This window comes from Schistocerca piceifrons, chromosome 4 (genome assembly GCF_021461385.2).
Source record: "Schistocerca piceifrons isolate TAMUIC-IGC-003096 chromosome 4, iqSchPice1.1, whole genome shotgun sequence".
In the NCBI taxonomy this organism is placed as follows: Eukaryota; Metazoa; Arthropoda; class Insecta; order Orthoptera; family Acrididae; genus Schistocerca; species Schistocerca piceifrons.
Window position 1 is genome coordinate 105,800,261 of NC_060141.1, and position 17,176 is coordinate 105,817,436.

Here is a 17,176-nt window from a genome sequence, read left to right on the forward strand (position 1 = left end):
CGTTTAAAATAAGTTGGGAATTTCGACAGTTCAATACGGAACCAATGGAGGGATGCGTAGTTGCCAGCGTGTGCTGCGCACGTCAGCAGGCGACAACAGTACAGTATAATGCCAGCTCTATTCGGCACGGAATCTGGCAGGGTCGTGCGACTGTGTGAACAGAATGCCATCTGATCTGCGATCTTTCTGAAACGATTTTCAAGAAACTATTGGGTAGTAAACTCTTATTCTGGCACATTTAATAGTTTAATTCGTCACCTTCTTGATGAACCGCCTATCATTCTGTTAATGGTCATAGTCGTTGCGATGTTTCAATAATACATAAACTAATGCAAGAAATTTTTAGTTGCCGTGAAAAACAGGTGACGCTATGAATTTGTGTGTGGTGTGTGTTAGGTTAGATGTACCTGTGGATTAAATGTAGGTGATATATTGAATTATTTATTAAATTTGGAAGGATCCAGCTGTCTGTTTCCAATTTCAAGAAAATGGGATGTATGTAAAGCGCTCCGCCACGAAATCGTGCGTCAGTGAAAAAGATAGAATGAAATATTCATAAATTCTTCGTATCCTATAAATGTTTTGAGATATCGAAACGAGATCTTGGCAAATGATAGCGCCCAAAGACGAGAGTGTTTTGCCATATGGTTAATATGCAAAACTTACATATCTACCGTGATTTTCAGGAGACTACTGATTTTATATTCATATAATGTAATTAAAGAGGGCTATCGGTAGCTAGTGAAACGAGAACTGCTGTGGATTTTGTAACAATATAAGAGATGAAGTTACACGTTTATTTTTATACTGAGAATTGTCTGTTTTGTAAACTATTGATCTGACATGCACGTAGTTGTTAGTTTAACAATACACTATTTCGGTTCCAGACTGAAGCGCCTAGAACCACTCGGTAACTGCGGGCGGCGTACCCAGAGCAAAATATCAGCTTATGTACACTGCACTGCTGATGCTTTGTGCATCGCAGCAGTGTGGTATGGGTTTTGTCCATTACTACTGGCGAATTCCGAGGAACGTTGTGCAGCAGAACGTTGTCTTGTCAGCCGATGACGTGTTCTTGGACGACATTTTTATTGCAAATCTCGTATTTCGATGTACTGCACTGTTGTTATTAATGCAACGTCAACACGAAACACTTGTTCACAATACCTGATGACTACAGAACATTTCAAAGCGAGAAAAAACGACCAACGAGATTTGATGAGCGTTGATGCGTGTCACTATGTGGTAATGTTTACTCATAGAGAAGCAACAGGGGCGCTTTACCAGCCGAACCGCTGGCGGAGTGTTAGGGAAAGCCGGATCGCCATTGGTGTTACCTGCGCCACGGTGTCTCTTCCCCCTACAGTCAGTCAAACGTCAAAAGTCGCAACTGATTTTGAACGTACTATATTCGCCGATGACATTGTAATTCTGTTAGTGACAGCAAAGGACCTGGAAGAGCAGCTGAACGGAATGGACAGTGTCTTGAAGGTAGGATATAAGATTAACATCAACAAAAGCAAAACGAAGATAATGGAATGTAGTCGATTTAAATCGGGTGATGCTGCGGGAATTAGATTAGGAAATGAGACCCTTAAAGTAGTGAATGACTTTTGCTATTTGGGGAGAAAAATAACTGAAGATGTTCGAAGTAGAGAGGATATGAAATGTAGACTGGCAATAGCAAGGAAAGCGTTTCTGAAGAAGAGAAATTTGTTAACATCATGTATAGATTTAAGTGTCAGGAAGTCATTTCAGAAAGAATTTGTATGGAGTGTAGCCATGTATGGAAGTGAAACATGGATGATAAATAGTTTGGACAAGAAGAGAATAGAAGCTTTTGAAATGTGGTGCTCCAGAAGAATGCTGAAGGTTAGATGGGTAGATCACACAACTAATGAGGAAGTATTGAATAGAGTTGGAGAGAAGAGCAATTTGTGGCACAACTTGACTAGAAGAAGGGATCGGTTGGTAGGGCATATTCTGAGTCATCAAGGGATCACCAATTTAGTATTGGAAGGCAGCGTGGAGGGTAAAAATCGCAGAGGCAGATCAAGAGATGAATGCACTAAACAGATTCAGAAGGATGTAGGTTGCAGTAGGTATTGGAAGATGAAGAAGCTTGCACAGGATAGAGTAGAATAGAGAGCCGCATAAAACCAGTCTTTGGACTGAAGACTACAACAACAACAACAATATATGGATATACAGTAGAACGTTGATTATCCGAACGTCGGTCAACCGAATGACCGCTTAACCGAACTGTGTACTCACTCACACCTTTTACTCTTCCACCCTACCGTCCATCATCCCCCTCGCTCCCAAACCAAGTTTCCCACAGTAGTCGCCCTACTGGGCCACCGCTGGCGGAACATTGCTTCTAATGAGGCCTTCACAGGGTGCTGCTGACAGGTGAAGCCGCCAGTCGCTGTGTTTCAACAATCAGCACACTTCTGTCGGCTTGGCACTGGCAGTAGAAGTAGCGGCTGTATCAAAGCTGTTCACAGCAACAGCTGCGCCAGCTTAGAGTTTAGGCGTGCCGCTCCGCGCAGTTTGAAGGGTTGCGCGCACCCGAGAAGAGCTTCTCACGGTGCAAACAGTCACCTTCTGTTCTCTGTTACGACCACTTGTGTGCTGCTGCGTGAAGAAGTGAACTTGACGATACAAAATGCTTAAACGTAAACGTGTTGTCCTTTGTATGAGGGACAAGTGCGAGATTATTGAAAGGTTAGAAGAAGGTGAATCTGCAACTACTTTATTCAATGAGTGCAACGTGGGGAAGTCGACAATTACGGATATAAAAAAACTGAAGTTGCTTTTGTATGTTACTTTGTAATACTAAAAGAGATGCCTGTTTTATGAATAAATTATCTGTACAGTATTTCTTTTTGGCAAATAAACATGTACAGTTCGGTTATCCGAACAAACCAGTTTTCCGAACACCCATGTCCCCCAATTACTTCGGATAATCGACGCTCTACTGTACTGTGAAACTGATGAAGAGGTGCTGAATCGAATAGGGAAGGGAAAAATTACGGCATTCGACATAAGAGAACGGATCGGCTGATTAGAACATTCTAAAACAACATCAAGTCATTTGTTGTTGTGTTAAGGAGGGAAGAGTGCGTGATAAAAATTTCAAGAGAGGACCTAGAGTTGACTACTGTAAGATGGCTCGAGTTGTTAAGACTGCACAGAATTGCCTTGCTTGGAGAGCTGCGTCGGGCCATTTCTCTGGCCACAACAGCAGAACGACAAAGTACACAGTACGGGAGCCGGCAAGTGGCGAGTACTTACGTTGTGCCTCCACTCGACGCGGGTGACGGGCGGCTGCGCCTTCACGTGGCAGTCGAAGTAGACGTCGGAGCCTTCGCGGATGCTCTCGGGCCGCAGCGACGTCCCCAGCTTCAGCGTCGTCACGGGGACATCTGCAAAGGCGGCGCCGCTACAGGCAGTCTGTCGGCTCCGGCCGCAGCACATCAAGCGCGAGTGCACACTGCTCAGCTGCTCACAGAATTACTGCAGGCAAATGCACTCCTATAGCTCAGTTAATACACTCATGCTCATAAGTTAAGGATTAAGCTGATACAACGCTCTGGTGGGCGGTTCGTGGGTTTAAATCATTTGACCTGTGGTCGTCGCACAGTGGCGCTGGCAGCAGACCACATATCCAGAGGTGTGTTGGTGCATGTCAGAGTACGGTGCAGCGAGTAAGTGTGCAGACGTTTTCAGACGTGCTAATGGTGACTTTGTGGTCAAAATGGCTCAAAGACCACATATTGATGACGTTATTAAGGGTAGAATACTAGGGCTACTGGAGGCTGGTCAAACACAGCAGGTCGTAGCACGGGCCCTCCATGTGTCACAAAGTGTGATCTGAAGGTAATGTCAACGACTCCAGCAGACAGGAAACGTGTCCAGGCGCTACGGTACGGGACGTCCACAGTGCAAAACACCACAAGAAGGCCGATATCTCATTATCAGTGCACGCAGACGGCCACGAAGTACTGCAGGTAGCCTTACTCGGGACCTTACCGCAGCCACTGGAACAGTTGTCTCGAGACACACAGTCTACAGACGACTGAAGAGACATGGTTTATTCGCTCGGAGACCGGCAAGGTGCATTCCACTGACCCTTGGCCACAGGAGAACCCGTAAAGCCTGGTGTCAAGAACACAGTACATGGCCATTGGAACAGCGGTCCCAGGTTATGTTCACGGACGAGTCCAGTACAGTGTGAAGAGTGATTATCGCCGGGTTTTCATCAGGCGTGAACCAGGAACTAGATACCAACCCCTTAATGTCCTTGAAAGGGACCTGTATGGAGATCATGGTTTGATGGTGTGGGGTGGAATTATGATTGGTGCACGTACACCCCTGCATGTCTTCGACAGAGGAATTGTAACAGGTCAGGTGTATCGGGACGTCATTTCGCACCAGTGCAAAAGCATGGCGCCTTGCGACGTCACCCTCGGGTTCGGCGACATTTCAGAGAACTTGGTGTCATCACACGCAAAAAAAGCCGCAGCTCAGAAGTTTATGCGAGCAGTAGATGTACTGTAATGACGTAAGGGAGTACTCCTATGAAATTATTAAATAATATGACAATGAAAATTGAAGTAAAGATGGTTATATGCTTCAATTTTTAGGAGATGATTTTTTATTCTTTTTCATTTTTTATGAAGCTTGATAATATACCTTTGGATTTATTTGAGTTATGTTCATTATGTCACTTTAACATCAAATTTCATCACAATTCTACCCAATACCACCTTATACGCCTCACACGACGGGAAAGTCGTTACTTTTACACCCCAACATTTCACCTCTTCCTTTGACTCCACAGCAGTGGAGGTCAGAACAGCGGCAGCCTGCGTTTAAATCACGCGGTTTTCTTATGAGTGGTCGAGGAAAACATTTCAGGCACAACGTCACTCAGAATCGACACGAGAACGTTTCAGGGAGGTCATGAAGGAAGGGCGTCAATTAAACCACCCCTTCACTTGGAGCGTTCATTCCCACACGTTTCAGTTCGCAGTGCGATTAGCAAAAGCACGCCGTTCTTCACAACGTTCGACAGTGTAGCCATCCCCTAGGCGTTTCAACCCTACTCTACGGACATCATGGGGCTGCAACTAGAGTGAAAGTGTTTTGACACCTTTGGTGTGTACCGCGACAGCAGATTTTGCTCTGATGTATATATTGGAATCACTAGGTTCTTTTAAAAACCAATCGACGAAATCTGAACGTGATCCGGAGCAGCAAAGAGTTCATATGTTTTTTAATACTTCTTTTCTCGTCCCCTCCCATGAAGTGACCATGGGGACGGGGTGTAACATTAATTTGGGCGTGAGCTGCACCCCCTTCCCTCTCCCAGTCAGGCAGGACGTTAAAACCTTCGGTGCCACCTACGGACCTTATTGGAGCATGTTACATATATACATATGATAAATCTTGACTCACAATCTGTCACGCAGCTGTCTAGCACCTGAATGCAGGCAAACACCACCTGAGGGATGTGGAAGTGATTGTCTTATCTGGAGGTCCTACAGCAGCCACGAGGCTGAACATAGATCGAAGTTTCTGACAGGTACATTTCGAGGGATATTGCGACCGTGTTGTCACTGACAATTATAGACACTCCTTGTTGCCTATTCTTTTTATCTCTCTCTTATTTCTCATGACGCGTTTCTGGCTACCCAATTATCATATATGTGGCTTAAGAATACAGTCTAAGACGGAATACAGATACGTGCATTCCAATGAATGATTATGATGATTTGTCGTTTGTGCTCAATTGCTCGATCATCAGCGATCGTAAAAGGTCCCATTTTTTACACAATCCATTTTCTTTTCACAGTCCAATCTAGTCACTCTCACGAATGATGATAATGGTGAAATGATGAGGACAACAGAAACACCCAGTCCCCGAGCAGAGAAAATCCCCAACCGGGCCGGGAATCGAACCCGGGACCCCGTGGTCCAGAGGCAACAACACTAGCCACTAGACCACGAGCTGCGGACCGTTACAATGAAGCATTGAAGCTCAGAAACATACCTTCTACATCGTTACGCAGTACCTTGTTAGTTATAGACATTCTTTACAATATCAGTGCCCAAACTGGATGAGGCAGTACAAAAAGCTATAAGGTAAACAATCTTTGCTGCTAAGTATCGCTAGTAACAGTATCATACTGCCAATCGCAACAGACATCTGCAACATATCAATGCTTGTTAGAAGTAGCCTACATCTATAATTATCTTCAGCGTCCGCCCCGATAGCTGCGTGGTCAGCGTGACGGATTGCCGTCCTACGGGCCGGGTTCGATTCCCGGCGGGGTCGGGGATTTTCTCCGCTCAGCTACTGAGTGTTGTGTTGTCTTCACCATCATTTCATCCCCATCCGGCGCACAGGTCGCAAAATATGGCGTCAAATGTAATAAGACCTGCCTCAAGGCGGCCGGACCTGCCCCGCAAGGGGTCTCGAAGCCAATGATGCCAAACGTTCATTTCCAATTAACTTCAGTTATAAAACAAATTAATAAATGAGCCGTAAGATGTAAGGGCGTGAGAGTTATATTTCAGTGCTGTTCGATTTTAAGGTAAGGAGTGACCGTCGGTCACAGTGCGTTAACGTTTTTTTTTGTAATTTGGTGTACTATGCATTAGTTCTTTTTAATATTAGTTAATAAAATGTAGCGAGCCTTTGTAAAGCTCGCTCCCTTGTAGCAAAGGTTGTTTATCTCAGAACATGTCGTGCTGTCTGAGCCAGTGTGGGCATTGATGTGGTAATAGAATGATTACAAGCGACAAGAGACTAAGGATCGATGTTAAAAGTATTCTATTGTACATTTCTGTATTTCGTCTTACATTGCATTCTTAAGCCATAAAAGTGAGGTTGGGATAACAAGAAACGCGTCTGCGAAGTTAAAGCAAAGAATGAACTTTTTAACGACCAAGACAAGTGTATAATCATCAGACATATTAAGACGCACTTGTTTTCTATTTTATTTGCAAGAATCAACGGCAGTTCCAGTGCAGTCAAAAAGGAACCACATACCTTGTGCAGTGCTGCTCCAGAGTGTAAATCAGAAAAAGAAATCAGATGACGAAGGTTATGCAGATATGAAAGGAGTGAAAAACACAGTTTTAAAAATATAATGCCTCTCTTTCGTCCATCGCTGTAGTTAATCGAACAGAGCGGCTGAAAATTGTGCAGAGGGACAGAGACCAACTCCAGATACTGGAAGCAGTTATAGACTGGCACGGGGAGCACTCGAGCTCTTAAGACCGATTGAGAAGTAGTGGTGGTTCCGAGGTTGGAAACGTGGGACAGGAGGGGCTAGGAGAGCGGTTTGTTGACCACATGCTCCTCCTTACTGCACCCAAGCAAATCCGTCGGTGGATGGTGACACGGCATGTGGTTTTCAGGGCCTGATCGTGGAGAGGAGTTCCTTTTGACACCAGGTAAGACATAACACGTTTTCAAAGCTTGGGATTTTGTGACAAGACTTGGTTCAAATGGCTCTGAGCACTGTGGGACTTAACATATGTGATCATCGGTCCCCTAGATCTTAGAACTACTTAAACCTAACCAACTTAAGGACATCACACACAGCCACGGCTGGCCGTGGTAGCCGAGCGGTTCTAGGCACTACAGTCTGGAACCGCGCGACCGCTACGGTCGCAGGTTCGAAGCCAGCTTCGGGCATGGCTGTGTTTGATGTCCTTAGGTTAGTTAGGTTGAAGTAGTTCTAAGTTCTAGGGGACTGGTGACGTCAGAAGTTAAGTCCCATAGTGCTCAGAGCCATTTGAACACATCCATGCCCGAGGCAGGATTCGAACCTCTGACAGTAGCGGTCGCGCTGTTCCAGACTGAAGCGTCTAGGACCACTCGGCCACCAAGGCCGGCTGTGGAAAGACTTAAAGGATGCAGCCACACCTCTTTTTCTTTGCATTCCATATTTTGGGAGGAAGTGGTATGGATGAAAACAAGAAAAATTTCGTAATTAACAATACTACGATCTGTTAATGATGTAGTCCGTATTGAGGGACTATTATGCCGAGTTCGAGCTGTCACCGCCTGTTTTTGCACCACAACGAGTAGTCTCTGCCATCCGTCAGTGTCTTATTCCCACGTCCCTAGCGCCAATGATAAGACCTAACTCAATGACCCTCCGCCACACACCGTCAGGTGGCTTGTGGAGTGTGAATGTGGTTGTAGATATAGATAGCGGTGGGACGCAAGCTGGCGCCCACTGGGCGATCTGCTTTTCGATGTCCGCCTGGAAGTTTCCATCACCGTTTGTTTCACACATCCAGTTGTCTTTATGCACTCACAACATTCTTCATTTGAAGGTATAGTATTTTTCTATACAGAAAATACTAGCTAGTGTAAGGGTGATATTTTAGCGGCTTCCCATACGTGTGAAACATCGGAGTTCAACAGGTAGCGTTCAGCCAAGGTTTTCATCGTACGACTTTAAGTTTCTGGAGTCTGTATGCTGTATTTATTGTTGACTGAGTACATGACCAAATGAGGTTCGGCGAAGAAAAACCAACGGTCCTCCTGATTTCCTCTTTGTCATTTATTAGGCTATACCAACACTATACACGTCGTTTTCGACTTAAAGTGATCCGTTAAATGGGTAGCTCCGACGTAAGAAGCTACCGTTGCTTCAGATTTAGTATCTCTGCAGTTGTTTTCAATACTTATTTATCTCCAAAGCAAAGAATTGAAGAATAGGACTTCATTCAGCTCCGTAATCGCATTTTACTTGTCACGTACCTCTCCATAGCTTTGCATATATTTGTGATTTTCGGGAGTTTTACCTATATTCCGCTATAAGAATCTAGCCTCTTAGCATGGTTGCTGCAACACGGCCAGAACTTCGGTTATATTAACATTTTAAGAACTTATTTTGTGATGTTTAATGATCGATACGACAATCTGTATCTGCTCACGAGTGAAAAGCAATGGAGACCGAAGCTCTTAAAAATACATCGGGCTACATAGTCGCTAAATAAAGATAAAATGTCAGTAACCAAAAAATTTCTTATATGTTGCCGCGCTGGGTTGCCAGCGGTCTGAGGCGTCATGTCACGGTCCGCGCCGCTCCCTCCGTCGGAGGTTCGAGTCCTCCCTCGGGCATGGCTGTGTGTGCTGTCCTTAGCGTTAGTTAGTTTGAAGATAGATTAAGTAGTGTGTAAGCTTAGGGAGCGATGACCTCAGCAGTTTGGTCCCATAAGACGTTACCACAAATTTCCAAATTTTTTCTTATTTGTTACCTGCTTCGAAGAAACAGCATGAGCCATAGTACGGGAGATTGCATGTATTGTTATACGGCGACCACCCATTGGTGTGCTCAAGCTGTCGTGAATTGAGTGCATGGCCGTATGGATCCTAAACTGAGGAGACAAAAGCCATGGGATACCTCGTAATATCGTGTCGCAACTCCTTTTTTGAGGCGTAGTGCAACAACTCGACGTAGTATGGTCTCAGTAAGTCGTTGAAAGTCCCCTGCAGGTATATTGACCCGTGCTGCCTCTGTTGCCGCCCGTAATAGCGAAATTGTTGCCGGTGGCAGATTTTGTGCACAAATGATCTCTATACTACACTCCTGGAAATTGAAATAAGAACACCGTGAATTCATTGTCCCAGGAAGGGGAAACTTTATTGACACATTCCTGAAGTCAGATACATCACATGATCACACTGACAGAACCACAGGCACATAGACACAGGCAACAGAGCATGAACAATGTCGGCACTAGTACAGTGTATATCCACCTTTCGCAGCAATGAAGGCTGCTATTCTCCCATCGAGACGATCGTAGAGATGCTGGATGTAGTCCTGTGGAACGGCTTGACATGCCATTTCCACCTGGCGCCTCAGCTGGACCAGCGTTTGTGCTGGACGTGCAGACCGCGTGAGACGACGCTTCATCCAGTCCCAAACATGCTCAATGGGGGACAGATCTGGAGATCTTGCTGGCCAGGGTAGTTGACTTACACCTTCTAGAGCACGTTGGGTGGCACGGGATACATGCGGACGTGCATTGTCCTGTTGGAACAGCAAGTTCCCTTGCCGGTCTAGGAATGGTAGAACGATGGGTTCGATGACGGTTTGGATGTACCGTGCACTATTCAGTGTCCCCTCGACGACCACCAGTGGTGTACGGCCAGTGTAGGAGATCGCTCCCCACACCATGATGCCGGGTGTTGGCCCTGTGTGCCTCGGTCGTATGCAGTCTTGACTGTGGCGCTCACCTGCACGGCGCCAAACACGCATACGACCATCATTGGCACCAAGGCAGAAGCGACTCTCATCGCTGAAGACGACACGTCTCCATTCGTCCCTCCATTCACGCCTGTCGCGACACCACTGGAGGCGGGCTGCACGATGTTGGGCCGTGAGCGGAAGACGGCCTAACGGTGTGCGGGACCGTAGCCCAGCTTCATGGAGACGGTTGCGAATGGTCCTCGCCGATACCCTAGGAGCAACAGTGTCCCTAATTTGCTGGGAAGTGGCGGTGCGGTCCCCTACGGCACTGCGTAGGATCCTACGGTCTTGGCGTGCATCCGTGCGTCGCTGCGGTCCGGTCCCAGGTCGACGGGCACGTGCACCTTCCGCCGACCACTGGCGACAACATCGATGTACTGTGGAGACCTCACGCCCCACGTGTGGAGCAATTCGGCGGTACGTCCACCCGGCCTCCCGCTTGCCCACTATACGCCCTCGCTCAAAGTCCGTCAACTGCACATACGGTTCACGTCCACGCTGTCGCGGCATGCTACCAGTGTTAAAGACTGCGATGGAGCTCCGTATGCCACGGCAAACTGGCTGACACTGACGGTGGCGGTGCACAAATGCTGCGCAGCTAGCGCCATTCGACGGCCAACACCGCGGTTCCTGGTGTGTCCGCTGTGCCGTGCGTGTAATCATTGCTTGTACAGCCCTCTCGCAGTGTCCGGAGCAAGTATGGTGGGTCTGACACACCGGTGTCAATGTGTTCTTTTTTCCATTTCCAGGAGTGTATGTCCCACAAATGTTCGATGGAATTTATGTCGGGCGGTGTGGGTGGCCAGATCATTGAATGAACTGTCCAGAACGTTCTTCAAATGAACAACTGCGGCCCGGTAACTTGGTGCCTTGTCGTCTATATGTAATCGCCTATTTTGGGAACATGAAGTGCGTGACTGGCTCAAAATGGCCTCCAAGTAGCCGGACATAGCCATTTCCGGTCAATAATTCGTTCAGTTGGACTAGAGGACCCAACCCATTGCGTGTAAACGCACTCCACACTATTATCGAGCAACCACAAACTTGGACCGCGGCTTGTTGACAAACTGTATCGTTGGGTGTGCTCCACACTCGAACCCTACCAATAGCTCTTACCAACTGAAATGGGAATTCATCTGACTAGGCGAAGGTTTTCCACTCGTCTAGGGCTCAACCGATACGGTCACGAGCTTTCAAGATGCGTTACAGGCGGTGTCGTGCTATTAGCAAATGCAGTGGCGTCGGTCGGCTGCTGCCATAGCCCGTTAACGCCAAATTTCGCCACACTGTGCTAACGGATACTTTCATAGTACGTCCTACATTGATTTCTGGGCTTATTTGACGCAGTGACAACCCTACGCCAAAGGCCGCTGTCCTCAGCCGTTAAGTGAAGGCCGTCAGCCTCTGCGTTATCCTTTGTGTGAAGCAATGCCTGTAATTTGGCATTCTCGGCACATTCTTAACACTGTGGTTCGCGGAATATTGAATTCCCTAACGTTTTCCGAAACGGAATGCTCCCATTTCACATGAATCACTTGAGTACAAATGGTGGCTCCGCCAATGGAGTGTTCTTTTATAAATAGTGTACACGATACTACTGTCACCTGCATATGTGCATATCGCCAGCCCACGAATTTTGTCACCTCAGAGTATTGTGTCATCGGCCACAGCTACTTCTTGGCAGCTGGACGAATCGATAACCCCGGGCTATTTCGTAGTAGATTAAGTGCAGGTGCTGCTCTCCGGCGCATTCTCTGTGTTCCCAGAATGTGCCGACTAAACGTCTAGCGCCGCGTGAACGCTACATCGACGGTATCTGCACCGATCACGCTATTGCGTGCTGGCAGCGCTAATGGATCTGGCTTGCCTTGCTAGACGCCGCTGTTAACGCAGGTCTGCACATTCACTCGCTGATCGACGGCAAGCTTGTGTATGACAACACGGTGCATGTTGCGTGTACTTTGTGTAAGATTAACTTTACATTTTACTGATGTTCAAGTTTGGAGAATTATGACAAAAAGTAAGATCGGAACTCGTTATCCAACAGACACGATACTTCGACAAGTGGCAACGCTGCCATCGTCAGTTTCGTACCTAATGATGACAAAGTGCAAGTGTTCCTATTGGTTTCATTATCTATGCCAGGAGAAGCTGAAGAACGTCATTAGAAATGATAGATTTTCAATGAAACTTACTAGTCTATGAAGTGTGTGCCGAAAATTTGTTTACAAAACCGTGTTAGAGTGTAATGGGTAACAGGAGAATATAATGTCACACTTGCAAGAAATACAGTTTTATAAAATAAATAAATAAATAAGTAGTTTGTGATACAGATAAAACGTAACGTGGAAGATTCTAGCCTACTATGGTAGCATCCATCTAGCTAAAAGCTTTTCTATTACCTTTCTCTTTTACATAATTCACTCCATAAATCATCGGCATTCCTTAATTAAATCGCAATTTCTTTTTCGTGAATTTTTTGTGTATATGCATTAATTCTATTTGATTCTTTTACAGTCTGTAGTTATTGCAGTAAACATTCATCGTGCGGATCATAGCGGGAAGACAGAATGACGTATCGAAGGGAATCGTTAACATGAGCAAATTATTTACGAAAGTAAATAATAACTTTTGGGGTCAAAATTTATCCGCGCCGTTTCAAATAAGTCGAAAAAACTGTATATCTGTATGTCGTTAAAAATTCACTTTCCAATTTAAATAAAATAGTGATGATGTGATATTTCACTGGTGCAATAATTTGTCCTTCCGTCAGTCATTTAAATTTAATAGGACAGTGTCAATTAAAAATCGTCAGCCGGCCGCGGTGGCCGTGCGGCTCTAGGCGCTTCACTCCGGAACCGTGAGACTGCTACGGTCGCAGGTTCGAATCCTGCTTCGGGCATGGATGTGTGTGATGTCCTTAGGTTAGTTAGGTTTAAGTAGATCTACGTTCTAGGGGACTGATGACCTCAGATGTTAAGCCCCATAGTGCTCAGAGCCATTTGAACCATTTTTGAAAAATCGTCATAGTTAGCCAATGTAGTGGACGGCAGCAGTTTAGCATACATCAGGTTATCCGTGAAAGTCTTCTAAGAATAGGTTTTGAATTCACTGCGAAGGTAATGAATTGTGGAATGGACGAAGAAAGCGTCTTGCACTACTGGTGACCAAGATAACCGTCGCGAAAAGCACTCCAAGCATTTCGGGGCAGGGGTATCTAAATAGAAGAGCGAACATGAGAGATCTATTCGAAATGCGCCCTCTATAAGAAAATATCGCTCACGTGGAGGTCTGCAGGATAGCCGTACGAAACAGCACGACCTGTTTTATAAGGGGGAATTCAAAGATCGTCGGGCCAGAATATTATTAAGAAGGATCTCCATACTAACATCACATAGATTTCAATCTTCGTGAATTATCTGCTCTTGTGCGGTTCTGCCTGATGTTTTTCACTGATATGTCATTGAGACAGGTTAATCCTCCTTTCATCAGATGAAACTTAGTCCACCCTATTCGCGTCTGTGAATCATAGCAAATCTGCCATTATGCATCAGATAATCCTCATCAGTACACTGAAGAGCCGACTGAATAATCATAAGATTTACCTTTGATGCATAATGCAACGTACTGCAATAAAAATGATATGATCGTATGGCATTGTTGGCCGGGAGGCCCCTTTCAGGGGAGTTCGGGCGCCGTATGGCAAGTCCTTTTTAGGTGACGCCACATCGGCGACTTATGAGTCAATGATGATGAAGGACACACAACACGAGTGCCCTGCCAGGAATCGAACCCGGGACAACGGCGTGGTTGGCCGTAACGCTACTGCTACGCTACAGAGGCGGACAACGTACTGCAAATACATACAGAGAGAGACCTTTATTGCATGATCACAAAACAGCAGAACAATCGCTGGGAATAGTTATTTCCACAAAGTATCTAGATCGCTTTGAAGTGTATCGACTATATAAAAATTATCGCGAGTAAGGAAGATGCAGAAAGTTTTTCTGGAAGAATCCCGAGGAAATATAGTCGATCAACAAAGAAAGTAGTTTACAAAACATTCATTCGTGATATACTTGATTATTGGTCCTCAGTATGGGTTCCCTACCAGACAAGACTGACAGAGGAGATACAGAGGATCCACATAAGAGCAGCGCGCTTCATAACAGATTCATTTTGTAGGCGTTTTTATGCATCACGGAGAAAGTCAGCAGACTTAAATGGCAGACGCTGCAGGAGAGGCGTTCTACACCGCGTTATGGCCTACTGTTAAAGTTCCGAGGTGTACATTCCTAGAAGAGTCAACCAATAGTACATTCCCCCTGCATGTATCTCGCGAAAGGACGACGAAGATAAAATTAGAGAGTTTCGAGCACACACTGAGGTTTCCCAGCAATTTCTCATCCCGCAAACTATAAGCGACTGGAATAGGAAAGAAGGGACAGATAGTAGTGCATAAAGTACCCTCCGCCATTCCATTCTGTCTGAGAATCACAGCTCAGAAAAGGAATCTTCTGCCAGTAGAAACAATCTGTGCAGAAAAAGCCTTCAGAACACCACCACAAGCTTGGATCTTGCCATAGGAGAAAATACCGCAGGGTCCGATTAAAGAGGTTTATAACTAACTACCACAACTGACGCAATTCATGCAGGGAGATACAGTGTATTGAACCTGGATGAATCTTTTTAAACCATTGTATTTCTCACACGGGTAAATTCCAATTCAGTTAATGCTAATGAATTCGTTACCCTTTGTCGTTATTGACTTTTCACGTGTTCCTCCCTGTCGCCTAATGAAGAAAATACTAGCGTACGGAATATCAGACCAGGTTTGTGATTGTATTGAAGAGTTGCTAGTAAATGGAACTCATCACACCTTTATTAACAGAGAGAGATTTTCAGACTAAGTGTAGCTCCTGAAGTGTCCCGGAGGAGTGTTGTATGACAGCAGCTGTTCGCAACACATGTAAAAGACAATGAGGATAACGTCTGTGGCTCCGTAATGTTCTTCATTCAGAAAATTATAATGTAGTGCCGGAAGTCCCGACAAGACACGGTGGTTGGTGAAAGAACTGGCAGCTGACCGTCAACATAAACATAAGGAAAGGACAGTTTTAAAGATGGTGTTTCTCAGCAAACGTAAACAAATTTCAAATATAGGAATTATACAGCCAGGCGATTGCAAATAACTGTTTGATACAACAGATCTAGGTTTCGACATCTACTAAGGGTGTTTAAACCTAGGGCGTCGAGGTCAATTGTAGCAAACAGTTATTTGCAACCGGTTGGCCGTATAATTCCCATGTTTGTTAAGGAAAGTATTCTGCATTAACATGTAGGAAAGCCCCTTACTGTATGGTTACCCGATTACCGATCACTGGAAAGAGTCACATCCATTAAACAGCTAGGAGTATGCGTTGGAAACTATTTAAAATGGCACGACCACATAAAACAAAGTCATATGGAACACTAATTCATTGGAAGAATCATTAGGGAGTGTAGTCCACCCACGAAGGATGTTGCTCATGAAACCATCGTTGAGAAATACTTGTATACTACTCGAAAGTCTAAGACTCTTAAGAGATATGATTCACAGACGATATGGAGTACATTCGAAGAATAGCAGCGCGTTTCGCCACCGATTCATTTAGTAAAGTCTAAAGCGTCACGGAGAAGCTCATGCAACGTCAGCTGCAAGAGAACTGATCTGCACAGCGGTATGGTTCACTGTTAAAACTGAGAAAGGTAACCACCGTATTGCTTCCTCCCACGTGCATCCGCGGAATGACCAGTAACGGGAAATTAGAAACATCCTAGCTCACGCAGAAGCATACAACTAGGTCGGTAAACATCACAGAAAGAGTGACAGGCATTGTTAGCGCCAAACAGTCAAACAACCGGCAGCCACGGGAAGTTAACAGCAACAGAATCACAAACAAACGGCACATGATAATTTGCACTGAGCGGCTGGTTTTATAATTAAAATGGCTGCCCTGGTGAAGACCTTGGCATGTTGCAGAATCGAGTTCTCTGTCCTTGACCTCGGGGACATCGTCGGTGCTCAGAAACAACAGTAAATTCCAAAATACTAACAATCCTTGCAGCCTTACATGAACCGTCGGTGTTAGCAGTATAAAGCCTACCACTCGTTCAGAGTGTTGCCTAGGTACTCTTCTCACGGCTTGGCGATATACACTATTCGCTGTGCCCTAAAACGCTACCCCTCAACCGTTTGTGTCCTACACCATATATGGCACCATATTAACGACTGACCACACCCAGACGTATGAACAACTTCGCACACACGCGTTCTGTGATATAATTTTGGAAATATGAACTTTTTCGTAGAGATCACACTAGAACCTTTTCAGATACTGCTTTTGCAAGTTAGAGAGTGGGGGTCCTCCATTTTTAAGGAAACGGCTTTGCAATAATTTTTTCATGTATTGTTCACTACCCAAAGAGAAAAAGGAAAACTGATGGGGGTACAGGAAGTACACTCCACCAGAGGCCATGTGGTGGCTTGCAGAGCATTGATGTATACTAGTGTCCAAAAGTTAATCATAATCACGAAGACACAAAAATGAAAAGAAGAATGGTCACCAGTCACACAAAATCAACCTACGAATCATAATTTTTATCACTGCACAGGAAAGGAGTACTTCGTACTGTGAATAGCGTCGTAACCGAAAGTTAAAAACGAGCCGTGTGGTATATGACTCTGGCCTCGGTATTGTTAGTCATTTCACAGTGAGCAGAGAGTAGCGCTTTGGTGAAGCTGACAACTTAATGCCACAGAGACCCAGTTTGGACTGTGTTTTCTACGGTAGAATGCTTGGCCGTCTGGAAACGGGCACGGCTAGTGTTTAACTTCCGGTTACGATGCTATT

The 17,176-nt window shown here is 45.4% G+C and overlaps 1 protein-coding gene across 1 annotated transcript in view; it reads right to left on the reverse strand.

The window, feature by feature from the left end:
• LOC124795635 (nephrin-like) overlaps positions 1 to 17,176 on the reverse strand; it is a 910,890-nt gene that overhangs the window by 176,278 nt on the left and 717,436 nt on the right. The window contains exon 8 of the mRNA XM_047259707.1: positions 3,298 to 3,428. Within this exon, the coding sequence (XP_047115663.1) occupies positions 3,298 to 3,428 (131 nt within the window). The remainder of the gene's footprint in view (positions 1 to 3,297; positions 3,429 to 17,176) is intronic.